Source organism: Zerene cesonia, chromosome 19 (genome assembly GCF_012273895.1).
Source record: "Zerene cesonia ecotype Mississippi chromosome 19, Zerene_cesonia_1.1, whole genome shotgun sequence".
Classification (NCBI taxonomy): domain Eukaryota; kingdom Metazoa; phylum Arthropoda; class Insecta; order Lepidoptera; family Pieridae; genus Zerene; species Zerene cesonia.
In genome coordinates this window covers 6,786,806-6,810,649 of record NC_052120.1, presented here as the reverse complement: position 1 = coordinate 6,810,649, position 23,844 = coordinate 6,786,806, and the positions used below count along the sequence as shown (strand labels likewise).

The window sequence follows — 23,844 nt, the reverse complement described above, 5'->3', positions numbered from 1 at the left end:
GGTGTAGACAGCGCGCGGTTTGAATAAATAAACGGAACAAAGAGAAGCCCAGCATTATACTATATAAGTGATTATCATAATACTACGCTATCATAAATTAACGCAAATTAATAAAACAGGCGTGAAAATCAAAGCAAAATTTTTACTGACTAAGGAGCTTATGGAGTTCGGTGAGAGCATCAGCTACTGCTTTGTGGTTGTTATTTTTAAATTTAAGGAAATTAAATGAAAATAGTTTCGAGTTCATAAAATGTTAAATTAATGAACTCATTGTATATTATACAACAAAACTTCAATGCCCGTATCTAACGGACTGCTTTATAAAATTTAATTCAAGTTTAATATTTATGTTGTAACTGCACCGCAAATTGCAGGATACGGGTCGGTCAGTAACCTCAATATTCAAATTTGGTTGCAAACAACGGAATGAGAAAAAACCTATAGTAAAAACTAAAGGATTTTTACGAATAAAGTTGATCATGAATGATTGGTCCAGTTAATGGGAAAAGTTAACTTGACTTTCTCGTAAGCAAGCGCACTACCACTGTTAAACTGGCTGCCGTACAATTCACCTGCCATTAGAAAAGGCAACATTAAATTATAATGTCTCAGCCAGCAATTCTTATATTCTAGTGAAAACAAAAGTTTGTGGAAATCTCCAATGCAACGAGTTACCATCACTGTGCAATATCGTATACACCAAATTTAGAATAATAGTAGTTTAAGAAATGTGTTCACCAAAATATATTTTAAGTATTTTATTTTTAGTGATTATTATAACACCATCAGGTAAGTTATTTTTTGTTAGTAAATAGATGATTATTTAAGAAAAAATAAAATTGAGGTTGTATCAAAAAGTTTATCTTAAAAATCGATTATTACTTATACCCATGTACTTAAACTTTTGAAGGTTTTTAAATCCATTCACAAATGCATATTAAAGTAAATATTTAAACCAACACAAATTAATTTGAATGTATGTTGTTATTTGTTTTAAAATAGTGTTTTAGCTTTTTTTATAGCCATTGTTTCATTAAGATACAGTAAATGTAGGTAAAATTGCGGAAACACATTCTAATTTATTTAATTATATTTCTCATAAATGTTTTCCTCTATTGTCTTTACACAACACTAGTAAAGGAGATACTGTAGATATTTTCGATAAAACTCACATATCCAAATGATAGCAAAGCTGTGAATATGTTAAGCTGTGACAACTGATTAATGATGACTTATGTGACTGATTTTATATTATCTAAAAAATTAAGATTATTTAAGTTAGTATGTATATACGAAAAACTGCTGGGACACAGGCTTCCTACGGGGGTTCGGGCCATTATGCATCACACTGGCCATGTGTGGGTTGGAAGATGTCACACGTGGTCGAACTTTTGATTTTGGGACATGCCGGTTTCCTCCTTCACCGTTTTGAGTTGTAGTGGTATTACACATGCGTAAGTAAATTGAAAAGTCTATTTATTTCCTACAAGCTCGCCTAGTCTCGAACCTTGACTTGACTTTAAGTCCCAGGTCCTTACCACTGAGTCAAAAGACACAAAAGACCCTTATTATCTGCCTGTTTGGTTTGGTTGGATTGTGTGCGTTTAAAGCTAAAAACTTCAATTAGGATTTTGATACTATACAGGCAACCCGCATAATATGCGGTGCGGGTAATAATAATATATTATAAGAAAATTCCTTACTTCTCGTTTTTGCAACTATAAATTGCCACATGAATCCGCAGCTGGCGACAGGCTTTTTATTCAAAACAATGAGAGGGAGCGGAAATTCCGGGTAGTCCCTGACTTGGAAGATAAACCAAGAAACTTTGTAGGATCAAGCTATAAACGCACACCGATTGAAGTAGGTCAAAATTTTGTGTAGGATTGCTAGTTGAGGAGATAAGCATGAAAATCTTTTCGGCCGCGGGACAAGAAATATAATAAAAGATTTAAAATTTCATAAGCGTAAAAAAATAGCATAAAATTAACCTTAAAAAAGATTCGAACATTTCAATATGATTTTGATAGGTAGATAGCAAATTTTTATAAGTTTTGATATATAATTTCTATAATAATTACTAAACCTTTACAACAGATAACATTATACTATATACTAGTACTTTTTTCATAAATTATTAGCTTAGGATTGAGCCTAAAATAAATCAATTATCACTGTTTAATAGACATTGAATTATAGGAAATACATATAAGAAATTTGATATTGTTCTCGGTTGGTACTTGAGGCAGAACTAACTACAGGATTATCAGTGAAAGTTGTTTTGCGGCAACATTTTCCAATAAAACATAAATTCTGTCCATATATGTCTAATATCTCTCATAATAATTTAAAGCTTTATTGCTTGTATTAAAAAAATTAATACGTTGGAAATATTCCAATGTGGCTATCGAAAAAATGAGTGCAATAGCAGTGGTCAGTGACCCAGACGTTGTTTTAGTTCTCGTTTTGAGAGTTTCGTACAGATTATTCCATAAAATTTAGGGTTACTATCAAAATGTTATTTATGAAGCAGTTGACTGTGATTTATAATAAAAAAGAAACTAAGCAGTGCAATTTTAGGCATTTAAATAGATTTTTTATTCTCTGAATTGAATTAAACGTTACAATAAGATAATTTAAAATTAACTTTTAGAGGAAATTAAATGCATAATGTACGCATTTCAATTTAATGAGCTTTAACGCAATTCTTCTTTTTATATCGAAATTCAGGAGCTTGGAAAAATATTAAAATAAAAAATAACTATATTTGAATCAAAAAGTGGCCCACTGACTAAATTCCTTTTCTACAAGTATTAAGTCTTGAAATAACTTCGTATTCTGTTATATTAAAATATTTATCGTACCTAATGTGTATTATGTTTAGGTCTAATCAAAATTTTAAAATATACTTTCAGCTCCAGGTGTAGACGGTAATATGATGTCAATGCTTGATTTCCGCTATTTCCGATGTGTCATGAAAAGGGAATGGAAGTGTCCTGATAGTGAGATTGGCTTTTATTTGTTTACCCCGTAAGTATGTAATAATATAAAAAGGTACTAATATTATGAAAGCAAAAGCATACTTAATTTTTGTTTATTTTTCTTTCACTTCGCAATGGAGCGATTTTATGATATCATTTTTGTGTCTGCAGATTGTAGGAGGCTAGAGGGTTAAATAGGCTAATTTTATCGAGGTGAAAAATCTCATTTCATGGGAATTTGTGTTTTTTTTTTGTAATACTCCTCGGAATCGGCATGAAAAGTTTTTTTGAAATTTTCTGATTATTTTCGGTATATATGAGAGTAGGTTGTTAATTATCTTTTGCCCCTAAGTTATAAGGGTATCCTGGCAGAAAAACGGTCAGATGGTCTTTAAATAAATAATTCTACGGGTAGGTACTTAATCAGATGTTGAATTGGAGATGACTATTGTATTGTAAGTCTACGTATACCTGGCTCTGCAATATAAATTACCATTCAGGATTCATATTAGATAAGTTTCAAGTCCCTATGACTTTATTTCATTCTGAATTTTGGAGATACAAACAATTGTCTAGACATTTTCGATATATCCCTCAATTATGCACAAATTGTTTAAAAAATGTAAAAAGTACCTCCCGTAAGATAAGGGCATCGGCTGTAGGTATAGTATACAGATAAATATGTATATCAGTGTTCTGTTAACAGGGAACGTCCAGTAAGTCAGAGGATAAATGTGAGACATATACACCTCTTACCGAAATTGGGATGGAAATTAACGAGAAAAAACGTTTTCATCGTCCATGGATTCAATGGTACACATGCGAAAACACCCATGTCTTTCATACGTGACGGTGAGTTTAATGATATTTGTTATTCTCTTCACGATTTTTAGATGAACTCTGTTTTCTAAGTAGATTTACAACAATAGGCATATGCATTGTACTTTCTTTTTCTCGCTTGGGAATTGTTCCGAATGTATTCAGCAAATTTTTGTCATAAAAATGTAGTTTTAAACGTAGTAAACCTAATACTGAAATAGATTTAAGGGCAATAGATTAGAAACATGTAAAAATTAACAATATTTAATTTATTCGTGGGACTTTCACTAGAAGGAGTATCTTCTCACCGTAGTATCAATAAATGGATACTACTCGTATATATGGCTATTGTCTGTGAGTAAAATATCATGTGAAAGTTAAATTGAATGCACCGGTATAATCTTGGTTTATTGTATATCTCGTGATGGTATTTAATTTTTATGCTTACGTTGATAAATGTTGTTAAACACTGAAGTTAGATGTAAAGTAGCAGTAACAGTTGAAATGGTTAATTTTCGTAATAATGACCTATATAAATATCAAATCCGTGAAGAGATTTAGAGAAGAAATTGAATTTGACAAGATTAAGACATTTATGTCTCGGAAAATATCACGATCAAATAAAAAAAAAATTGCGTAAAATTGGGAGGGGAGTGGGAGGGGAGGGGGGATGGAGCATGATTCAAATCTCACCAAGGGGGGATGAAGTCTATAGATTAGACGTATTCTTACGTAGTAACTACTATTTAGTAATTTGTGCCTATACTATAACTTATACTAATATACTTAACTATATTTTAAGCATACCTGTGGCGTAAAGATTACAATGTGTTTATGGTGGACTGGTCAAAGCTGTCCAGGTTTCCGTGCTATTTATCTGCTCTAGCGAATATGAGGTAACTTTTTTTATATGGAACAATAAATGTACTATGTTCTTGATTAGCAAAATATTTCGTATGAGGGTGTTTAAGCTGGATACAACTTTTAAAAAACAGAAGATGATAAAATATATCAGAAATAAATACATAAACAACATATAAGTAATTCAATTTAGTTTTGTTAAGTATAAATTTAATTTTTAGTTTTATAGCATTAAATAGCTTTATAAATGAGAAATTTTGTTAAGTATTTAACCAATTATCTAGTTAACGGTTAATATGAATAATTAACATAATAATTACGCAATGTTCCCAGATTTCGTATATATAAAATTTATTATAACTTGAAAAGATATAAATATTTCAGAATTTCCAATCGTTATTCATTCTCGCTGATATTTGTTTATGGTTCAACGCTTAAATCCATAGACCGTGTCAATAATTCGTCGTTAATATCTCATTTTAGATTGAACTAGCTACAATAGTGAATTTTTTATGTAAATTCTTAATGGGGGCAACTGAGATGGTGGTTGTCTGATTGTAAGCGATCAACACTGCCCATGAACATTTGTAGAGGTAGGGCCTCTGCGAATGCGTTGGCCGCTTATATGGGATTAGTACTAGGACCATACGATATACAGAAGCATTCGCATGCTACCATTTTACGCCGATCTTCTGTGGAGGTGTGGTACCTCCCCCATGGCGAGCTTGCTTGCTGCATTAAAGCTAATTTCGTCCCGCGATTTCACCCGCATAAGTACGTATCCCGTAGGAATACCGGGATAAAAAGTTGCCTTTGTGTTATTCCAGTTGTCCAGCTGTCTATGTACCAAATTTCATTGCAATCGGTTCAGTAGTTTTTGCGTGAAAGAGCAACAAACACACACACACACACACACACACATCCTTACAAACTTTCGCATTTATAATATTAGTAGGACTAGGATACTAGGACTAGGATTTGCAAGATTTTATCAGTAATAAAAGAAATTTTTAAAATTAATATAATTATTTCTTCAGGTTGGCAGCACAATGTACAGCTCAGCTATACTCGTACCTAACACAGAATGGAGCGCTTGCAAAAATGATAACATGCGTGGGCCATTCCCTTGGAGCTCATATTTGCGGTATGATGTCTGCACATCTCACAAAGAAACAGTATAAGATTATAGGTAAGTCTGTTTTTCTTGAATAAACGGTTTGATGTCACTTTTAGTAAGATGCGCTTGCGAATGTTCTCCTATTTTGAAAAAGGGAACCCAAATGATAATTATAGTACACATATTTAAGGAAAGAGCATACAAATAATATTGGAATCAAAGGTAGTTTTACGTTTATTTTATTCATCAATGTCGAGATGTTTAAAAGAAATGCTCATTATAAGAAAATAATCTTTATAATTATTGGTAACAAAAATTTATAACATAGTACATATTATTTCAAATATTTTGTAGAAATACAACTCGTTTTAAATAGTAGTTAGAGTATAATACAAATTGAATTACAGTTGAGGTTTTTTCGGGAGCGCCATTGTTACCGTCTTAGTCTCCAAGTATTGAGAAATACCATCTTCTCCCCTGAAATTTAATACCAATAGCGTTAAACTTATAGTATTTATTATTATATACATTCAAGTATCGATATTTATGCTATTTACAATATTCATAAAACTGTTGTAACAAGATAGATATATCAGAATGCAATGCATAGATGTCATAAAACATTATCTATACTTATGTTATAAAGCTGAAGAGTTTGTTTGGTCGAACGCGCTTATCTCAGGAACTACTGGTCCGATTTGAAAAATTATTTCAGTGTTAGATGGCCCATTTATTGAAGAAGGCTATTAAAGCTATATATATATATATTACGGGCAAAGCCGGGGCGGACTGCTTGTGTGGAATAATTTTCTGTAATGTAGCTAATCTATAAGAGGAGGAAACTTACAACTCTCTTCCCAGGCCGGAGTCCTTAAATCCACCGAAAGGTGTTTGGCTAGTGACATGGTCGTACGTGTTAACCCTGAAACGAATATAATATTACTATGTCATTTATGAAAATCAATTACTTGATGTTTTTACAAGTATACCTATTCTATTCAACCAGATCCGTTTTGTCAAAGTTCCGTAAAAAAATAATAACCATGTACTCAATATTTTGTTCTTAACGTTGCGAACGTATCTAGTATCAACTGATAAAGCTTACCATACAGAGCCAGTTCGCATATACTTCGCGAAGCTGAGAGCTGTGGTGATGTCATTGGTGATGACTCCGGCTCCCAGACCGTAATTGGAGTCGTTAGCGCGGTCTATGACTTCTTCAAACGTGTCGAACTTTAGTATACTTTGCACTGGCCCAAAGATCTGAAAATAAATCAATTTTAAGCTTGATTAGAAACAATCAAAACGTACTTGATCACAATGAAAATGCACTAAATACATTGTTTTATATTAACCATTGAAAAACGCGTTTTAAGACTCTTTTGCATATTTCAAAATGATATTCCACATAGCGCTATTTATTTAAGTTCATAATATAAGGTAGCAATGAAAATTATGATAAATTATCTTATTCTCTGGAGATATTTCAAAAAATTTTGAATCTAAATTTAGAAAGTGGGTATTTAAATTTAATTTTTAGTTTTATAGCATTGAAATGCTTTATAAATTAGAAATTTTTGAAAGAATAGAAAAAATTTGATCACGAGGCAGGATTCGAACCTGCGTATCTTGCCTAACCGTAGCAACGCCTAGCCTCTCGGCCACCCGTGATCCTGCCACAGTAATCGAATTTCTTCTATTCTTTCGGTTTCATGTGCCTAAGGGGCACCCCACGCCATCTATTGAGATGATTAAGAACCATCACAACCAATACGAAACATTATTTCAATGATTACAATATTGTATCGATGGAACCTTTGTTAAATTTAATTTTTAGTTTTATAGCATTGAAGTGCTTTATAAATTAGAAATTTTTGAAAGAATAGAAAAAATTTGATCATGATTTTTTCTATTCTTTCAAAAATTCCTAAGTGGGTATTTAGTTGATATCAATTTATGACCTGAACGTGTGGTTTTAACTAGTTTAATTCTTTTTGTTGTAAATCTTTTTCCCCATTGAAGAAAAAGGTACTCATAGATTTCATTATGGATCATTTTGATTGATGGGTAAATCTAAACAATGCTGGATTTGTATTATCGGTAAACAATGTGTGTGAGACTTCATTTAATTAACTTTGATTTATCTCTGAACTTTTTTTATTTATAGCTATTCTATTAATTGATTGTACAGCTAGTTAAAAGATATCATAATGTGTCTCTAGTTAAAAGATATCATAATGACGGATGAAAACCGTGTGTAAAACTAAAGTGTGGTCGAGGTTAAATAAACGAAAATAATTTGAAAGGTATGTAGATTACAAATACAGTGAAACAATAGCTCTAAACGTTGTTTCATACATCAGGCAAATATAAAAATGTTAAAACCATTTAAAAATTAAAGACTTTTTAACGGATTTTAAACGCGATTTATTCATTATATTATTAACCCGACGTTTCAAACACTTTACAGCGAGCGTGGTCACGGGGAGACTGACTGAAAGTTTTTAATTTCTAAATGTATAATACTCGCGTAAAATCAAACACAAGAAAATACTATGTTAAAACCACTTTCTTAACAAAACAGAATTTTCTACTCAGAGCAAATCAGCTTCTGTTCTTGGTGTACTGTTCTTAATTATAAAAAAAAACATATTATATATTATTTTTACGTTTCGTTTCGTTACCCTTACCTCTTCGCGAGCAATCTTCATATCGTCCTTAACATCAGCGAAAACAGTGGGCTGGATGTAGTATCCCTTATCACCCAGTTTATCTCCTCCCGCCAAGCATTTTGCACCTTCATCCTTACCGGCCTTGATGTACCCCAGTACCTTTGAGTACATGTCTTTGTCGATCTGTAATTTTAATTATTGTTGTTGGAATTATATTAATATAAAATACATATCATCCTACATTGAAAGCCAAGATTCCGAAATAATTCTTTGCATATAGCATAAATCCAGATACAATAATAAATAATATTATCTGTTCTCTATTAATAATATGGCATCGCCCAGATATAAGCATACAATAAATGTTTAGAGGTATCTGTGATTTTTTTCTACCCTATGAAATTAGTATATATATAATATTAGTATATATCATCAATATCGTGGTTATCTCATATTAGTATCAGTGTTAAGCTGTCTTTATAATTTATTATTTTAGACCTTTTTTGGCACGAAAAAATTTTGCTACCACAAAAACAAAACAACTGACATAATTCAAGTGTTAAAGGGTAAAATAGTTCTAGAAATAATAAATAAATAGAAGGTGACTCTCGTAAGTATCGCACAGCAAATAATTTGAAATAAATGAGATTTACCTGGGGTCCTTGTTGTACGTCATCGAACGGGTTTCCAACAGACCTATTTTTCGCGATTTCGGCAGCCTTCTGGATGAATTGATCGTAAATACCGGACTGTACGTACGTTCTTGTCCCAGCGACGCAACATTGCCCGCCATTTGCGAAAGCGGCCGCGTGGGCTATTTGCGCCGCTGTTTCAACTAAGAAAATAAATTTGTTTCATTATAAATGATGAGCTTGATTTATTAAGAGTATACAGTATATAATGCATTGCATTGGACGTATTTCGGATGCGGGATCATCTCGAAAATTTGTAAACACCACTTCACATGATCGTTTCATTGTGAGTACATGTCGTGTAGTAGAAAATGTAGTATTGTAGAAAAGTTCACGGGTTAATACCATTCACATTAAAACAATTAATAGCTAGGTGGTTTTTAGAGGGGTATAGGGACACACAGATTTACTATTACGTTTATAACATTAGTTATTTATTTTTATAACAGCACAATCGAAGGCAAAATTACCATTAATTTCAAATTCACAAGCCAAAATTCAAATTTCTGAACCGGTGGTAAACGGCTTTTAGAAGTTTTGTTAAATACTTATTTTATTTTGAAATGGAATAATAATTGCAGGCTGTAGTAATACAAACTGTTATCTACAGATCGTGCGTACCATCAGCGTCATTGAAGACAACAAGGGGGCTTTTCCCTCCAAGTTCCAAGGTGACCCTTTTAAGATTGGCCACCGGCGCCGCCCCAAGGATTAGGCGACCCACCTAGAAGTTTCATATTATTATTCACAAAAAATTTGACTCCATCGTTATGTGCGCGATTATTGAAATTTAATTTTCTTGGATTCAAGATAACGCATAAAAGAGTTTCAAGTTTTATCAATCGCATGATAAATGTTGAAAATATAGATAGCTATTTAAAAATAGCCATCAATTAGATATCTAAGGTGCCTATCGCTCCTTATGACGTTCTTACATCTATGTTATTAACAAGACCGTAATTACTATCTTTTTGAAATCAATACACAAGCAACCAGAATATTAGCAATGGCATATACTATATAAGGATTTTAATGAGGTCGAATATTAAAATGAGTCATCATAGCGCAATAAATGGGCTATCTAACACTGGAAGAATTTTTCAAATCAGACCAGTGGTTCCTGATATTAGTGCGTTCAAACAAACAAACTCTTCAGCTTTAAAATATTAGTATAGATTAGTATACGCTTTCATATTCTGGACGATAATGTTAAAGAAAAACCAAAATATTATATAATATCACCTCAGTGGATCCAGTGAAAGCCACTTTATCGACATTTGGGTGATGTGTAAGCGCAGCTCCCGCGGTGGGTCCATAACCGGGTAAAATGTTGACCACGCCGGGAGGGAAACCGGCTTCCTTGATGAGGGCGGCCACAGCGAGCGCTGTAAGCGGTGTCTGTTCCGCTGGTTTCACTATTAATGTGCATCCTGAAAATATACTGGTCTGGTTAAATTACTTGGGATACGAAGTTTTCTTGCGAATTGATATAGTATTAAGCGTTAAAGATAGCAAGCTGTTTCTCCTAAATACAGGTTGCCCTGCAATCTAGCTAGGGAAACATCGGCTTGATATATGTAAACTTTAAAAATATATGTAAGACAAACCGTTTATATAAAATTTAAATAAAATAAAGATAGTCTTAGATAGATTTGTCACTGGGTATCTAACTATGTCTATTTTACTTATCCCTTGAACAATATTTTGGAGTAAATGTTACCTTATGATAACGACTTATTTAATTTGAACTACATAAATTTGAATTGGATTTAGATTATAAACGGAAACCTATAAATGTCTAACATAATTGACAATTTCAACAATAATTCTCATAAAATATTTACACGTACCCACTTAGTACATATTTTTTTTTAAGTTTTGTACTCACCTGCAGCCAAGGCTGGTGCAATTTTCCATGCCAACATAGGAATTGGGTAGTTCCATGGTATAATTTGTGCACAAACACCGACAGGTTCTTTTAACGTCATTGACAAAACCTCTCCATCTAAAATTAAGGAAATTTTTCTAGAATTAACGGTGGTATTATTATTTTGTTCGTAAGAACAGATACAGATTATCAAGACCAATTATAATTTAATTGTTTCATTCTTGTAAATCATAATAATTCTCAGTTTTCTAGAGATGAAATTATTTAAATACAATTCCAAGTAATATATCACCTACGTAATAATTATGAAATCATAGATGCATTCACATGTCATTTATTACACGAGTATCATAATTAAAAGCAACTCTTACATGACAATCATGTATTGTTATCAAAAATTTGTAATGAAAACAGTGATAATGGAGGTCAACATAGTAAACACAAATATTAAAACGATAATAGCTATTACAGTCACGTGAAAGTGCATTATGTTGCCGATTTGCAAGAAATTGGAAATTATCAGTTAATATATTATTAAATACTAGCTGTGCCCCACGGTTTCACCCGCGTAAGTCCGTATCCCGAAGGAATAATGGGATAAAAAATTTGCCTATATGTTATTCCAGTCATCCAGCAGTCTACGTACCAAATTTCATTGTAATCAGTTTAGAAGTTTTTGCGTGAAAGAGCAACAAACACACACACATCCTTACAAACTTTCGCATTTATAATATTATAGTAGGATAGCATAATTAGTATGCAATTCTTATTTGTCCTTTACTGCGAGTGAATTTTAATCCTTAGTATAGTAGCATTAGGTTGACTTATTTAGTGATTGATTTACAAAATATTTCCTAATATTCCTATTTCACAAATAAATTTGTGTGTACTTTGTACTTAGCAATTTGAGTTGGAAATTTGTTTTATTGTTTATATTAAGAGATAGGTTAAACGTTATAGATTTGCGCATGTCATACATTGTATTCTTACTTTTATATTGTCATCGCGAGTTTCATGTAATTTACGTTCCATGTTTTCATATCATTGATATATGGATGAGATAAATATTTTTATACTCTGTAGACGTAAATGAAACTTACTTTGATAAAAATATAGAACGTACGTAGTTACGTCAAGTAGGAATAACATGACATAACAAATACGAAACATATTGTGTAAAAATAATATTTCGTCTCACCTGCAGGTATTGTATTGCCCAAAATTTTGTCGGCTTTTCCAGCATAATACCTAAAAAAACTGGATGAATAGTACACTTCTTCTTCGGCCGTTTTGACTGGCTTACCGCAGTCTAAAGTTTCTAGTTCAGCTAAATATCTGGCTTGGGAATCGATTAAATCGGCTAATTTGAGTAAGAGCATCCCTCTTTGGGAAGCATCCATTGTACGCCATGGGGCGTACCGGTGGAATGCGGCTTTAGCTGCGGCTACTGCTATGTCAACATCGGCCTGCAAGAAATTGTATTTTTTGTATTGCCAAACAGTAGTTGATCGCAATGGTGGTGGCTCGTTGGTTAGGACCTCGAACTTAAAGCACAAAGTCGGGGGTTCAAGATCGGTCAACGGTGCAAGAAATAATTTGATGTTTCAATTTATCTGCACCACCACATCACCACTGCTAAAAACATGCATGTCGAAAAATCAAAAGTTAGATGACATGTGACTTCTACCAATTCGCATTTGGCCAGCCTGATGGATTGAGGCTTAAATCTTCATAAAGACACCGGGGTCCCTGCAGCGGGAACATATATTTGCTGATGATAATGATGATGCTATTGTCAAACAAGAGATTCGATTTGTTTTACAACAATTTGTTTTTTTATTGTTAAAGTGATATGTAAGACGATGTTACTTAGAAACATATGATTGGAATTACTTTTTTTTATAATGACGGATGTACGGCAGATGTAGGATAAGCTTTTAATTCTATTATAAATATCATGTAATAAATTAATTAATCAATATTATTGATCAAAAAAATTAACTATTTTAATCTCTTTAATTTACCTACCTTTTCGAGTCTATACTCGAAAAGGAAATATCTTTTGGAGTGGATAAATTGAAAAGAAATAAAGAAGTGTTTATTGTCATGAACAACGCAATAAATAGCTAAATTATTAAATTAAATAAGACAATTAACTTTAAAACTGCTCAAGTGATTTCAAAAAAATTCAATAAACGTTAGAAAGCTACATTTTCACCGTACAGCTTTAATATTTTTCTCCGGTCCAAACCGGATCAACCGGCTGGTGAGAAAAATTATTGATCATAAGTGTGAAGAATAATTTTCCGTCTATATATAAAACTGCCCCAAATGTTTTGTATGTTCTCTTGTACAATGTACATGTTTCGTAAATGCGTAAAAAACAAATATTGATCATTCGATCGATATTTATTTGTATTATATTAGGGAAGCGTTTGGCCTCTATACTGATAAGTGGGGAAATAATCTATTGGCAGCGCGCTTCCCTAAATGCATCTGATCACTCCACGCTTCAACCCTAGATTGTAGTAGTCGGGAACTACAGATTCTGGAAGCACTTTCCATCGATATCGTATAAAGATATTACTCTATATAATTTCCAATCGATATTTATTTCGGTTGCTGTGCTGTTTAAACTGATAACGATCGGAATAAAAATTGTTTTAACAGAAATTATTTAATTTCGCATTAAATAATACTGCCACGGGTTGCTCCGTGGCAATATGGATTTATATCATCAGATTAGTAGTAAGAGCAATTTGAAGATCGGATAAAAACATTGAGTTGGTAGTTTTCGGAACTCACTCACTCACTTTCTGGACTAATAGGTAACTACTACTAATATAATTACGAACTAGTATTAGTGATGTTTTCAATTGTTGCTGTATCTATAGTTAAATCATAACCAATTATTTACTTACCTTATCTGCCTCTGCCACTTGAGCAATGACGCTCTCATCCTGAGGATTTATCGTTGGAAAAGTCTTTTTGCTGACCGCATCAACCCACTCATTGTTGATGAAAAGCTGTAAAAATATTACTTCACGTGATGCATGTCTGTGATATAATCTTACGATTGGTTTATATTGCTTAACAGCATTATATTTTGTACTGATAATAGTTACAGCTTGATAAAAACTTACACCCGACCCCACGTTTTATGAGTTCATGGTCTTTGGTAAATGAGAAATTTACGATTACAAATACAAGGTACAAATATTTTCCCTAGTTGCACACGTTAATATGTACACTGGTAGCATTGAAGCTGAGCATTGATCTATAAAATGTGCTAAATAATGTAAGAAAATGTGAAAATAAATTATGGCCGCCTGAAAATAAAATAAATTACCCGCTCGCGGCTTCCCCGTGTATTTTACTACATGGGGAGCAGAGCAGATAGACAGATGGTTTTTCATGAATGGAATTTGATGGCGTAAAGAAGAGACAAAAAGATTAACTTTCGCACATATTATAATTATATTAGTAGGGATATAGTGAATTTATTATATTACATAGCTATGCATATCAACCACAGCAGGTAAATGAAGCTAATATTGGATGAACATAAAAATAATTCTTATCGCATGTTTATGGTCCATGGAGATATTTACTTGTTATTATTACTCTCAATATTGTTTGTGGAAGATTTATTGTATTGATTTTGAGAAACTAAGAAAATTAAGAAGAAACATTTAATTTCAAGGCCGGTGTTAAAATACCTTATAAATAAAACAATTCTAACAGGATACTGAACATGTAAACATATAAGATCATTGTTGAAGATCTCGAGAAATCCTATTATTGTGTGCAAATAAAACATCGTAATTTCAATATAAATATCACATGAAATTTTATGCTCCATAGACTAAAATAAATCGCTAGGTTGAATATATGAAAATACACCTACCCGGCATTTTCGTAACCCGGCATTTGCGTAGCTTAAACTCTAATGTTACGCGTAGTACTTCGCAGGTGATTCATAAACGGTTATACAATGTGGTAAATAATAATATTACTCACCTTAGTATATTTCACGTCGACTTTAACCATGTTGCCTTATATTTCTTAGTGTGCTTACAAGTAAAACGTAAACACTCGAGGTAGGCCGTAAGTGGACTGCACTCATCGATATTTACAGACGAGTGCGCTATGAAATTCAAGGTTAGTATATTTTGACGGCTATATTTTGTGTTGCCTGATTTAAAAACAGATGAATTATCCAAAGAGGTTTAGAATGCACAGTGAAGGATTTAATATAGTATTTATGTTAATTATATCTGTGTATTAAAAATTATAATACAGTGTCGAATACATTTAGATTTTAGATATATAATAAATCTAATATTAAAATACACAGTATAATAAAACTGAAATCAATTCAGATTCTCCCTACGAGATCGAAGATGAAGGCACTTCTAATTTTTATTTTTACTATAATTAGGGCTATGTTAACGTAGGTTATGTAAATACCATTACTTAACTTAATAATAAAAAAAATTAAATATAAATTCAGAGAAAGATTTTGAGCCCCTCATATTAATTCTTATATCCGCTACAATACCTTGTATCCAAATGCTTGGTTATAAGAATATTAATGTAACTGTATAAGTAGTAAGAGAGAAGAGATACACAAAAATTGTCATTATAAGGTTTTTAACCGAATATTTTCAATTGATGCCTAGATTTAATTAAATAAATCCATATGCCTATGGCATATGGATTTATTTAATTAAATTGTATGCATTGAATCGAGACAGGAATTGTCTCATTACCTAATTAAGGATAGGGTGATCGAAAATGAAACGGAGTTGTAAATAGAAAACAGTTTAATAAAAATGTTGTGTATAATTAATTGGCTTTAAAATGGAACGTCATATTTATTCGGGAACATTACAGCAATGGTTTCTTTGGCAGGTTAATGGTTACGGTCTTGTTTTCCAAGTATTGTTGAATACCGTCTTCTCCCCTGAAAACAAAATATATAATTATAATAAAATAGATCTACCCGTGTCTTGGTGTGATTTAGCATAAGCAGGAGTGTGTAATGTTTCTTTTTATTGTTTGTGTGTTTTTATGCATTGTTTAAAAAATATTAACATCCACCCTCCTCTATATAACTTTATTATTAGTGTGTTTAATTTCATACTCCTCCGTGCGTGAGTTTCGTAAAAAAGATTAACTACAAACGTTAACAAACAATACTACAAAGTTTCAGGTTTACGTATACACATTATGTATAAGCGGATTATGAACGTCTATTAATATGTTAAACGTAAAACAAAAAAGTACATATTATTCTACAGAACTCAATAAGATAAAAGAAACAAATAAAAAACAAACAATTCATATTAGTGATAAAAGTAAATATTGCGGTCTGCTCTCATTCTATATTTGGAAAAAACTTCACTCGTTTGTCTCTTTCGCGAGGTTCTTAGTGGTTAGTCATAAATTACACTTACAATTCACGGCCGATACCGGACTCTCTGAATCCTCCGAAGGGCGTCTGGACGGCTACATGCTCGTACGTGTTGACCCTGAAAGTTCCAATTGTAAATATACATACATTTTTTTCTAAGCTTTTCACATAAGGACTGGTCTTGCTAAAAAAAATGTTGAGCAGCATCGATCCTTAAAAAACCAGGATCGGTACTGCTCTAAGCTGATAAGAGCACTAGAGATTATTATAAACCCTTTAGGTAGGTATTCGTATAATTTTATCGATACGAATATTGAAATCTTCGTTGCGACCTGAAAGAAAGACCAACAAACAAATAGACGCATTTAAAATATTAATAAGTGTAGTATGGATAATATTACAAAGAACTTTATTAAATTAAACATTGTTTTTGTTAAGTTCTGGTACATTATATGAAAAAACCGATATTAAATACTTCATAGAAGATAATTAAGCATATTGTATACATTGAGTGACTTATGATATAACATCTCAAGGCCTCGGCTAACATATTAAGAGACTCGGTAAACCGGTTAATATACCGCGCCTTTTATTGTTTTGTATTCAGGGAGGGTCTTTTAACTAAGAGTTGAAATAGCATGTGTATACTGTATAGGTATCGGCAATGCAATATACATACCAAACGGTGCCAGCTCGAACGTGTCTCACGAATGCTAGGGCCGTAGTGACGTCATTTGTCACTACGCCAGCTCCAAGACCATAGTTGGAGTCGTTGGCACGGTCCACGACTTCTTCGAATGTCTCGAACTTCAAGATGCTCTGGACTGGTCCGAAGATCTTTATAAACATAATTTTAAATGATTACTTTAATATTTCATATAAATGATTCTTTGTCAATTTTATCACCACTTTAAATGCTTAGTGGAATAATTATAAACTAAAATATCCTTGAGACTACTCGAAAGACTTGAATTGTAAACATATTTTGTCGCACTCATAGCAGTCATTAGGAAAATACACTTTATTGCGCATTAGATGACTCGACATTTGTTAGTTAAATTAAAATATATTTACGGCTGATTTGTTTTATAAAATTATTTATTATTATTTATTACCTCTTCCCGCGCAATTTTCATGTCATCCTTGACATCAGCAAATACGGTAGGCTGGATGAAATATCCAACGTTGCCATGGCGACTGCCGCCGGCCACACAGCGTGCACCTTCTTTCTTACCAGCCTCAATGTAGCCAAGAACTTTGTTAAACATTTCAGTGTCGATCTGTCAATAAACAAGTAACAAGTTCTATGATATATGTTATGCGTCTGTAGATATATGTTTATTTTAGTTGGTTTAATAGTTGGAACAATAAACAATTCAACAGAAAACAAATATTTTCGAACGTTTGTTTTCCTTATTTATAAAAATTTGTCATTATTTTATTTACATCAATGTAGAATCACTTTAATTGTAGAGTAATATGAAATTATCAAATCGATGTTCCCTGAATTATTAATATAATTTCACCCTTCATAAAGACTTTTGTCATTTAATTAATGATTAGTTAAACAACAGTTTATACCGTTATAGAATACTTAAAATTATTAAATATCTAAAGGAAGGTCAAACTACCGACCTGGGGGCCCTGCTGAACATTTTCAAATGGGTTTCCAACACTCCTGTTCTTAGCAATTTCAGCAGCCTTGGCGACAAACTTATCGTAAATCCCTGACTGAACGTAAGTTCTGGTTCCCGCAACGCAGCATTGGCCTGCATTCGCGAAAGCTGCTCTGTGAGCAATGTGTGCGGCTTTTTCGACTGAAAATTACATTTTTTCATTGTATTGTGCATAGTAAAAGAAAGACAAACTGAAAGAGAAAAAAATTGGCTCTTTCTTATTGCTTCCGTTATTCAGATATTGTTTAGTAACGATTTATTACTTGATATATTTATTTCACACATTGAAACGGAGAACGTTAAAAGTACCTACACAAGCCAGTATTAGTTTCCTTTACCTACTTGGGATTTAAAATGACTGGCCACTTTTATGAAGTTTACTAGGAATCAATTTATTAATATGACTAGGCATTTTTAAACTAGCGTTACCATATTCGTATTAAAAGATGCAATATATAATGTGCAAAGAATGCGATATAATGTGGTATTTCATAGTTCCCTCGTAAATTGTTTTGTGTGGTTTTTAACCGACTTCGAAAAATAGAGGAGATTCTCATGTTGACTGTATTTTTTTGTGTTTATTTCCTTATTACTTTTTACTCAGTGACGTTACTGATGATTTGAAAGCTGGTGCCATTTAAATTGAGTCTAGTTCTAATTTTTGAAGGCGGTTTATCTTTTGTTAAATATATTAGTATCAGTTTGTTCGTATATACGCACCATCAGCATCATTGAATACAACCAAGGGGCTCTTTCCTCCAAGCTCCAGGGTAACTCTCTTTAGATTGACGGCCGAAGCTCCCTGCATTATGATTCTGCCCACCTATTAGATAGATATATGTATTTAAATCATAAACATATTAAAATATAGATAAGTATGTTTTTGGTAAAAAGATGTAATATATACGTTTTTAAAGTGAAATAAATTTCATTAAAACAAATACACACACATGTATTGAGAAAGTATTTTCATGTTTTTTATTTAGTATTATGAACAAGCTTATAGCAAATAATTAAAGAATGTTTGTACAATTTCTATAAGGTGATTTTTTAAAGATTTATTAATTACTAGCTTCCTATTGTTCTTACGTTTTAAACCTTCCCTGGACTATTGCACCAAAACCATGATTATAAAAATCAGACCAGCCATTCTCGAGTTTTAACGAGACTAACGAACAGCAACTGATTTTTATATATAAGAATATCCATATTATTTTCCATAGAATAGATATCCATAGAATGATTATCCATAGAATAGAAAACATAATGTTTGAATATATTTTCTCAAATAAGAATATATAAAAGCAACATTTCTTTATTTTTTTTGTAATACCTAGGAATTTGGATTATATTGTTTTGCCAATTTATGATACTGTTAGTGTTGATTGCACAACATTAAAATTCAAGATTATATGTGTATCAAGAGTATATAATCAATGTACGAATGTAACAAATGATACCATAGCTACTACGATTGTCTCATTTAGATTAGATAACATTGTCAACATTAAGTGCTACTCGTATGTGATTCTAACAAGCACCCGTGGCCCCTTTACTTATGTGGTTCGACGGAACACAGTGGGGTTTTAGTCGGTAGGAATCCGACATAACCCACGACCTCTTCCCCGGGGGCCGTGGTTATCGTGGGTGGTTATATATGCAAGATTACCCCACTATAAAAAAAATGTGTATCTACATAAACTAGACTCTACAGTCGACTTTCATTTGAGTAAGCAAAGCAAAGAAAATTCACAATCTGTTAAGTTATTTTGAAGTTTATCTAATTCAAACAGATAAATAAATATGCATAAAAAGTGTAGTTAAATCTGTATTTAAATATATTTATAATATTAGTGTTGCTATCGTCCGCTATTAAAACAGTAGGTACACGTTTAATTTCAAAATTGGTTTCTCATCCTCGTTGCTGTACTATCAAAATTAAGCTGAAGTTACAAAAATACTAACTCCGTTTTATTTCACTTACACATATTTAAAATTAAATAAACACATTCTTAGTCCTCCTATCTAGTCTAATCTTATCTATAAAAAGATGCTGTTATAACGATTAGTTCGTATCCAGATATGAGAACTGTTTGGTAGCTCGAAATCCTATTTTAAATTATCTTTATTTATCAACCTTTAACATAGATTGATCTTATCGTCAAAGGATAAGAATTCTGAATGAATATCGTTTAATAAACAAATAATTGCGTAGAAACGTGTATGTAAATCTCGACAACAATTACCTCGGTGGATCCAGTGAAAGCCATCTTGTCGACGCGAGGGTGGTTAGTCAAGGCAGCACCGGCGGTGGGTCCGTAACCGGTTACAACGTTCACAACTCCTGGTGGAAAACCGGCTTCCTTCACCAGAGCGGCCATTGCCAACGCGGTTAGAGGTGTCTGCTCCGCGGGTTTTACGACCACGGTGCATCCTGGTAATTTCAAATAAACGAAAAAATGAAAACAATGTACATAAATAAACAAATTCGTATTCTTCTGCATCATATATCGGGCAAAATAACGTAATTCAAATTAGTTAAACAGAATTACTAACTTATTCTACTTATTTATTCCCAAAATACAATATCTAATATATAAAATTCTCGTGTCACAGTTTTCGTTGCCATACACCTCCGAAACGGCTTGACCGATTTTGATGAAATTTTTAGTGCTTACCCGGTATCTATGAGAATCGGCCAACATCTATTTTTCATACCCCCAAATGATGAGAATAAGGCAGAACAGCGTTTGCCGGGTGCAGCTAGTAATATATAAGTATTATACATTAATAAGTATCATTAATAAAAATGATTTACCAGCGGCCAGAGCAGGTGCAATTTTCCAAACAAACATAGGAATGGGGTAGTTCCATGGAAGAATTTGTCCACAAACACCAACCGGTTCTTTCAAGGTCATTGACAAAACTTCGCCATCTGTAAATGAATTAATATTCGGTACTAACTGTAGATTATACAGAATTTTTATTTCATATCGAGAACAATGAGACGTTACGTAATGTATTAAAGAGATTCTATATTTAGGAGAAATAAAATACCTGCAGGGATGGTATTTCCCAAAATCTTGTCAGCTTTACCAGCGTAGTACCTCACAACCTGGGCTGCCCAGTACACCTCGCCAGTCGCTTGAGCAACAGGTTTGCCGTTATCCCAAGTTTCCAGCTCGCCCAAGTATTTAGCGTCCCGTTCCATCAAATCTGCCAGCTTGTTGAGGAGTCGTCCCCTTTGGGAAGCATCCATGACGCGCCATTCCGAATACCGGTGGAAGGCTTTCACTGCTGCGTCTACTGCCAAGTCTACGTCGGCCTAAAGAAGTCCAAAGAAATTATTGAATTAAATACAGAACATCATCTACATTTCAATAACTTTTTTCGTGAACGTAATATAGAAGTATATAAATATCAAAACAAGGGCATGATATATCATGTCCTTATTATCTCGATAAAAAAAAAATGGTTACTTTGTCTCCTTCAGCGACGTGCGTGATGACAGACTCATCTTGAGGGTTGAGTGTTGGAAAAGTTTTCTTGCTCACAGCATCCACAAATTCATTGTTGATAAACAACTGAAATCAAACACTCCGTGTACAATGGGTGCTCTGAGATAAGTACTTAGCGAGGAACACCCTCTGCTTTGAAATAAGTAGTTGTCAACAAATCAAAATATTTATTTATTTAATACAATCAAAAGATACCAAAATATAAGATACTACTACTATAAGTACCCATATAGCGTCTACTTAACCTACTTCCTTACATTAAATCAGATCTAATTTATAATAATAAGTATCAATTGGAATTATTCTGTTAGAAATGTATATTGTATTGTTTTTTTTTCATAATGTTATACTCATCCAATAAGGTAAAGACGATAGCAATAGTGTGAAGTGATAGTAGTGTAACATAATAAATATTATTTATGTTATTATATCAAAAAATATCACATAATAGATACATTTTTTTTTGTTGAATTTTCAAACTACATTTTTACTAAATTACTTATTAATTAATACAAAGTAACAAAGCCCAGCTCGACGTAAATGCGGTTTTATGTTGTCACATTATTTGCAATGAAATCGGAATATCCATTGTGATCGAAAATTAAACACATTACAATAGGTTGTTACCAGCGAACATCTCGTATTACTACAATTGGCTAAATGGCCGGATGCTGCATTCGAGTAATATACATACACATTCAATACATGGTGACAATACGCGATCAGAATCGAAGCAAAACTAAATATGCTTTAAATAGAATCTTTCATCATCTTTCCAGACATGTAACTAAATATTCTGTATTATCTCAAGGTAATAAAACTTTTGAGCTTATCGAATCATCATCAAATACCTCAAAATAATAACAAGCTTCAAAACCGCTCTAGATAGCATTTTTGAATTGGGAGAAGGCAATTTTGTTTAATTTTGGCCATGTATCAGTAATGTCGCGTTGAATAAAAATGTGCCTAAACGGATTGAATTAAAACTTGTTTTAGCAAAATACCATATACAATAGTTGTATTAATGAACTTGACCATGAACAGATTTATTTTCGTTAACATTTATCGCTTCAGTTAGCGAATATATCATACGTATGAGTAGAATTTATTCAGATGTGGATTTGTTTATTTTGATTTATCGAGGTTATCGAAATTTTGTGCTATCAGCGTAAAAAGTATGCGAAAGCAACATATTGTGCAACAATTATGCAATTAAAACTATTTTTATATTTGTTTATCATTTCTTAAGAGACAGCTTGTTTTAAATTTCAATATTCATTCAAATTCAGTTGTTTCGGAATTTAGAAGAATCAGTTAGAATTTCTAAATATAGAACAAGCGTTTCGTAATATATATCCCAGATCGTCTATCACCGCTCACTCAATACAGCATATGTTAAGAAATGACATGTCATGTTCCTTTATCACTATTAATATTACTTATTTGTTAGAACAAACAGCCATATTCAACGACTATGATGCACAACATTCCATACGCGTGACTGAATGATTTCTTTTCAAGAAAGATTCCTTTCACAATCCATCTTTGATTAAATACAATATGTATAGGTGTTGTAGGGGACTAGACCAAACCGGTTAAATAATATAAATTCTTAGAAACTATCAACGAATAACGAAATAGCTTGTAATGTTGTATTAAATATAATAAATAAATATAGAAATACTTTAAATAAACTACATTTTATAAGTTCGCGTCAAATTCCTATCGATAAGATTAATTCGCCGGCCGGCATTTGTGGTAAACTAATAATAAAATTATTATCGCTATTTACGTTGTAAAAGGATATATCGAATGTTTTTGAATTTCGAGTCAGATATTTACAAAAAATATACAATGCAAAGCTTACCTTGGTGTATTTAATATCAACTTTAGCCATTTTCTCTGTATTATGTAGTCTTGCGCACGTGTGTTCTGAGCCGCGGTCAGCCGCAATGTGTTGACTGTTGTATCCAAATACTCTCAGAATAGAACATTGCGCTGAATAGTCAATATGTACTGATAAAGAGCTATTGATATAGTGGATAGCTTAACTTGTCCTACGACTTTTGCTCGCTCATAATATATCATTAATGATTAAGACTGTTAAACACATATCGCATTGTTTTCTAATTACTTAGTCTGGCCATAAATACTGTTACACTTAATTATAAAAAAATATTACATTTGAATTTCGAATCTGTCAT

The 23,844-nt window shown here is 32.4% G+C and overlaps 3 protein-coding genes across 3 annotated transcripts; 1 reads left to right on the top strand and 2 right to left on the bottom strand.

Annotated features, from left to right (window-relative positions):
• The first annotated feature begins 544 nt into the window (after nucleotides 1-544).
• LOC119834171 (lipase member H-B-like) lies at nucleotides 545-5,963 on the top strand. Its single transcript, XM_038358446.1, has 5 exons — nucleotides 545-789; nucleotides 2,916-3,030; nucleotides 3,688-3,833; nucleotides 4,603-4,696; nucleotides 5,699-5,963. The coding sequence occupies exons 1-5, from the start codon at nucleotides 729-731 to the stop codon at nucleotides 5,871-5,873; spliced, it is 591 nt and encodes a 196-aa protein (XP_038214374.1). The 5' UTR covers nucleotides 545-728; the 3' UTR covers nucleotides 5,874-5,963.
• A 31-nt stretch (nucleotides 5,964-5,994) lies between these two features.
• On the bottom strand, nucleotides 5,995-15,197 carry LOC119834170 (aldehyde dehydrogenase X, mitochondrial-like). The gene is made up of 11 exons (XM_038358444.1): nucleotides 15,051-15,197; nucleotides 13,952-14,056; nucleotides 12,229-12,496; nucleotides 11,031-11,147; nucleotides 10,385-10,572; nucleotides 9,764-9,866; nucleotides 9,104-9,285; nucleotides 8,469-8,633; nucleotides 6,884-7,041; nucleotides 6,626-6,700; nucleotides 5,995-6,255 (listed from the first exon to the last, which is right to left on the bottom strand). Exons 1-11 carry the CDS (start codon nucleotides 15,078-15,080, stop codon nucleotides 6,180-6,182), a joined length of 1,467 nt encoding a protein of 488 aa, XP_038214372.1. The 5' UTR covers nucleotides 15,081-15,197; the 3' UTR covers nucleotides 5,995-6,179.
• A 644-nt stretch (nucleotides 15,198-15,841) lies between these two features.
• Nucleotides 15,842-23,651, bottom strand: LOC119834169 (aldehyde dehydrogenase X, mitochondrial-like). The gene is made up of 11 exons (XM_038358443.1): nucleotides 23,508-23,651; nucleotides 21,602-21,706; nucleotides 21,180-21,447; nucleotides 20,941-21,057; nucleotides 20,369-20,556; nucleotides 18,843-18,945; nucleotides 18,082-18,263; nucleotides 17,562-17,726; nucleotides 17,126-17,283; nucleotides 16,490-16,564; nucleotides 15,842-15,996 (listed from the first exon to the last, which is right to left on the bottom strand). Exons 1-11 carry the CDS (start codon nucleotides 23,535-23,537, stop codon nucleotides 15,921-15,923), a joined length of 1,467 nt encoding a protein of 488 aa, XP_038214371.1. The 5' UTR covers nucleotides 23,538-23,651; the 3' UTR covers nucleotides 15,842-15,920.
• Between the last annotated feature and the right edge of the window lie 193 nt (nucleotides 23,652-23,844).

Coding starts and splice junctions, on each gene's coding strand:
- LOC119834169 (XM_038358443.1), bottom strand. CDS start 23,537: ATGGCTAAAGTTGATATTAAATACACCAAG. Junction 18,946..20,368: donor CTTTCACTGGATCCACCGAG/GTAATTGTTGTC, acceptor TCTATCTAATAG/GTGGGCAGAATCATAATGCA. Junction 16,565..17,125: donor GTTCGAGCTGGCACCGTTTG/GTATGTATATTG, acceptor TGGAACTTTCAG/GGTCAACACGTACGAGCATG.
- LOC119834170 (XM_038358444.1), bottom strand. CDS start 15,080: ATGGTTAAAGTCGACGTGAAATATACTAAG. Junction 11,148..12,228: donor GGGCAATACAATACCTGCAG/GTGAGACGAAAT, acceptor CCTTAATTTTAG/ATGGAGAGGTTTTGTCAATG. Junction 8,634..9,103: donor ACGTACAACAAGGACCCCAG/GTAAATCTCATT, acceptor TTAAAATTACAG/ATCGACAAAGACATGTACTC.
- LOC119834171 (XM_038358446.1), top strand. CDS start 729: ATGTGTTCACCAAAATATATTTTAAGTATTTTATTTTTAGTGATTATT. Junction 3,031..3,687: donor GGCTTTTATTTGTTTACCCC/GTAAGTATGTAA, acceptor TTCTGTTAACAG/GGAACGTCCAGTAAGTCAGA. Junction 4,697..5,698: donor TCTGCTCTAGCGAATATGAG/GTAACTTTTTTT, acceptor TTATTTCTTCAG/GTTGGCAGCACAATGTACAG.